This window comes from Serpula lacrymans, assembly GCF_000218685.1.
Source record: "Serpula lacrymans var. lacrymans S7.9 unplaced genomic scaffold SERLAscaffold_5, whole genome shotgun sequence".
Classification (NCBI taxonomy): Eukaryota; Fungi; Basidiomycota; class Agaricomycetes; order Boletales; family Serpulaceae; genus Serpula; species Serpula lacrymans.
This window is the reverse complement of record NW_006763294.1, coordinates 1804360-1807383: the sequence shown is the minus strand read 5'-3', so window position 1 is coordinate 1807383 and position 3024 is coordinate 1804360. Positions and strand designations below refer to the sequence as shown.

General features: G+C 46.7%; 2 protein-coding genes across 2 annotated transcripts; both read left to right on the top strand.

Moving 5' to 3' along the window:
- Nucleotides 1-1658: 1658 nt before the first annotated feature.
- On the top strand, nucleotides 1659-2348 carry SERLADRAFT_463873 (uncharacterized protein; the record flags this gene model as incomplete). Its single annotated transcript, XM_007316745.1, has 1 exon — nucleotides 1659-2348. The coding sequence occupies one exon, from the start codon at nucleotides 1959-1961 to the stop codon at nucleotides 2247-2249; it is 291 nt and encodes a 96-aa protein (XP_007316807.1).
- A 321-nt stretch (nucleotides 2349-2669) lies between these two features.
- Nucleotides 2670-2939, top strand: SERLADRAFT_436444 (uncharacterized protein; the record flags this gene model as incomplete). Its single annotated transcript, XM_007316744.1, has 1 exon — nucleotides 2670-2939. A coding segment is annotated over one exon (270 nt), but the record flags the coding sequence as incomplete, so codon positions are not given.
- Nucleotides 2940-3024: the final 85 nt, after the last annotated feature.

Here is a 3024-nt window from a genome sequence, read left to right as displayed (position 1 = left end):
CGCTCCAACCAGGCAAGACAAGCGACCGATGTTTGATAGTATATAATGGTAGATCGACGTCATAAAGATGGACCTGTTGCCCTATTTGAACCGGCCGCCGGGGCTTTGCTGATATCAGCAGTGGCACGTGGTAGTTGACGGATCGGCGATGGAAGCGGATAGGAAGTGGTGACATCAGAAAGGGTGGGGGAGCAAAGAAGATGAGGAGGAGGAGGCTGGAGGTGACGAGGAGGTGAACTAAAATGGGGATCCAGAAACGACCGTCGGGTGAGAATGAAAACAAGAGTAAGGGACCCATGGTGGGGCTAGGCAAAGGAAGGGAAGTGAAGGAAACAACAAAAGCGAGGGCGCAATGCAATGTGTAGCCAGTGGCAACGCAAAAATTTGCCGAAATGCCGAAACACGGAAAGTACTGAATGGAAAAGCAAAGGTGAGCGTGACTGGATTGCCTAATAGAGGTGGTGCTGATCAGCCACAAGTTTGAAAAAGGCAATATTAATTACTATTCCATGTGGCACTGTGCCTGTGTGGCGCAAAGGCGAGTCTTTTTGAACATTCGCTTCATTATTGACACCTGTCCATGCTACCAATCAACTTTGGTGCATGACACCGGAAGTTTGATGGACTTGCTCTATGGTTGGATCAACAACTCAGTGGTCCTCAAGAAAGGCTGATCACTCAACATTCCTCGACTGCACTTTGTTTACTCAGCCCTTGCCATTCCTCAGAATACACAAGACTCGCAGGCCGCTGTTTATCTTCTTGAGGAAAAGATCCAGGGACCTTTCATCAAGTATATTAACAACAACAGTGCTTCCCCAAGGAAAGGCCTGTCGTCATCTCAGCTTGACATTGCCAATTTTCTTTGTTTTGCTCAACACACTCAGTTCACTCTCACGCAAGGCTTAGTGTTTCTATCGGACTTTCAAGGTATGTTTTTATATTCTGTTCTCAATGACGTTCTGAAATTGTTTGGTCTCATGTCTAGGTTGTGGTGATTTGTTAACCAATCCTCAAGTTATGACCACAATGTAAGCCGCTATCCACACTCATTTTTTCGGAAGAAACGGCCCTAATGTATTATCCTAGAGATCATGCGGGCAATTTTGGTGAAGGGAATTGGACGTTGACCCTTGAGAATCTGCATACACTACATACTTGTAACAATTTCTGTGTATACTTCGGATTGAGTCTGTTATTGCAACCAGTGAGTCTTCTGATTGCTGTAATCATACTCTCTCATTATTCTCGCCCATAGAAATCTTGATTTCTTGAAGCTACCTGTTCCAGTTACATTTCTTGCAGTGAGTGTTCCGGTTGTCTTTCTTGATATGCATTGCCGTCCTTGCTATGTTCTTTTTGGTGGTCTGGATGTATATGTTCTTGATGTGTTTCTTATGGCACATCTTGTTTCTTGAACGTCGCTGGCAGTCACGCTGGTTCCTATTTTTAATGTTATACAATTGCGTATCACTGGCAGAAATTCGCTCGTGTGATCCTCGATTGATCAAATTTTATTTTAGGACTTAGCTAATTAACTATTGAAATAAATGTGGGCAAAATTCGAGAGCGGTGGTTAAAACAAAAAGTGGCCGACGCGCGGCATGTTTTCAACCGTAACCAACCGGCCACAGTAACTGTCAGGAAAGCAAACAACTAACTACACTGGCATCGCGAGCACGAATAGCGCGTTAACGGGGTGCGACAAGTAAATCTGAGCTAGAATCATTTACTCCTTGTTATCTGTAAACGGACAGAAACGCAGAAAGACGTCATTAGTGAAGAGCTAGAAGATTGGCACTCACCCAATTGTGAAGTTCAGCAAGATTGAGCGCTTTTATGAGTGGGACCGTGAAATCGAACGTACCTAATGTAGGCACAGCGTGCTAATGCCGCATGAACCATTGCCTATGCGTGCTGGAAGAGATAGCACACAGTAGTGCCATAAACGCGTTTAAATGCAGGTCAAAGATGCGCTGATAACGAGGCGGGCGATATTCGGAAGCAGGACAAGTCCTGGGCCAGTTAAAGTTATGAACACTATTATTCTTGAAAGTAAACCGGGTCGAGAGCAGTGCCATGGACAAGGAACTGAGCGCTTCATGTGGGATTGTTATAAGTGTGTTACTCACGGTGGTGGTACCCACTTGAACGTCTCCGCTATGTCTGCCCGTTTCCGTCATCCAACTAGGCGTCCAGGCAGCTTCCAGGCGTTGACTTTACTACATCCATGTGGTCCAGCGGTATAGAACATGGCTGAGCGAGCGAGGTAAGGCATGCATTGGCTGAGAGTCCGGAGGTAAACGGCATAACAAATGTCAGTGTGTTTACACACCAGTGAACGAAATGAGACCATATGGTCCTGAGACGGTCCAGGTCAAGAAGGAAGTTCTTCGTCGAAGGCCATCCTGAGACATGAGCAAGGACATAAGTTGCTATCATTATACATTGCACCCAGGTCATTGTCCGTGCGCTGAGAAATAAACGTTTTTCCCTATCAATCTGCGTATTGGTCCGCTTATATAAGCAAGCAGCTTTATAACCATAGCTTGGTTCATTTTCTACTAGTTTGTCCCTTCGTCGTCTTGCTCGTCGTCCGAACCCTTTGGTAGGAAAGACATCCACAAAAAAATAAAACATAAAACACAAACACAAAAATGCCATCGCCCATGGCTCTCAATCCGCCGTCGCCGTCACCCTCGATATTCAAGAAAAAGTCGCTGAGCTCGCTCCCATCCATGGCAACCGCAGCGTCTTACCTTTCCGCCGTATCAGAGGCAGATGCACGCGCTCGACACCACGAAGTCTCCCCGACATCGACCCCTGCGTTGTCCATGTCTTCCTCTGTCACATCCTCTTCAGAAGACACCGTTCTCCACGAGAACGATCTCGACGACAGCGGCCTTGCCTATCCCCTCACGCCCCCAACCTCTGAGCAGGTATTTACCACCGTTCATACAGAGTTCGGCCATTGCGCCAACGAAAGTTTCCGTTATGCCTCCCAACATACTCCCGAATCAACGC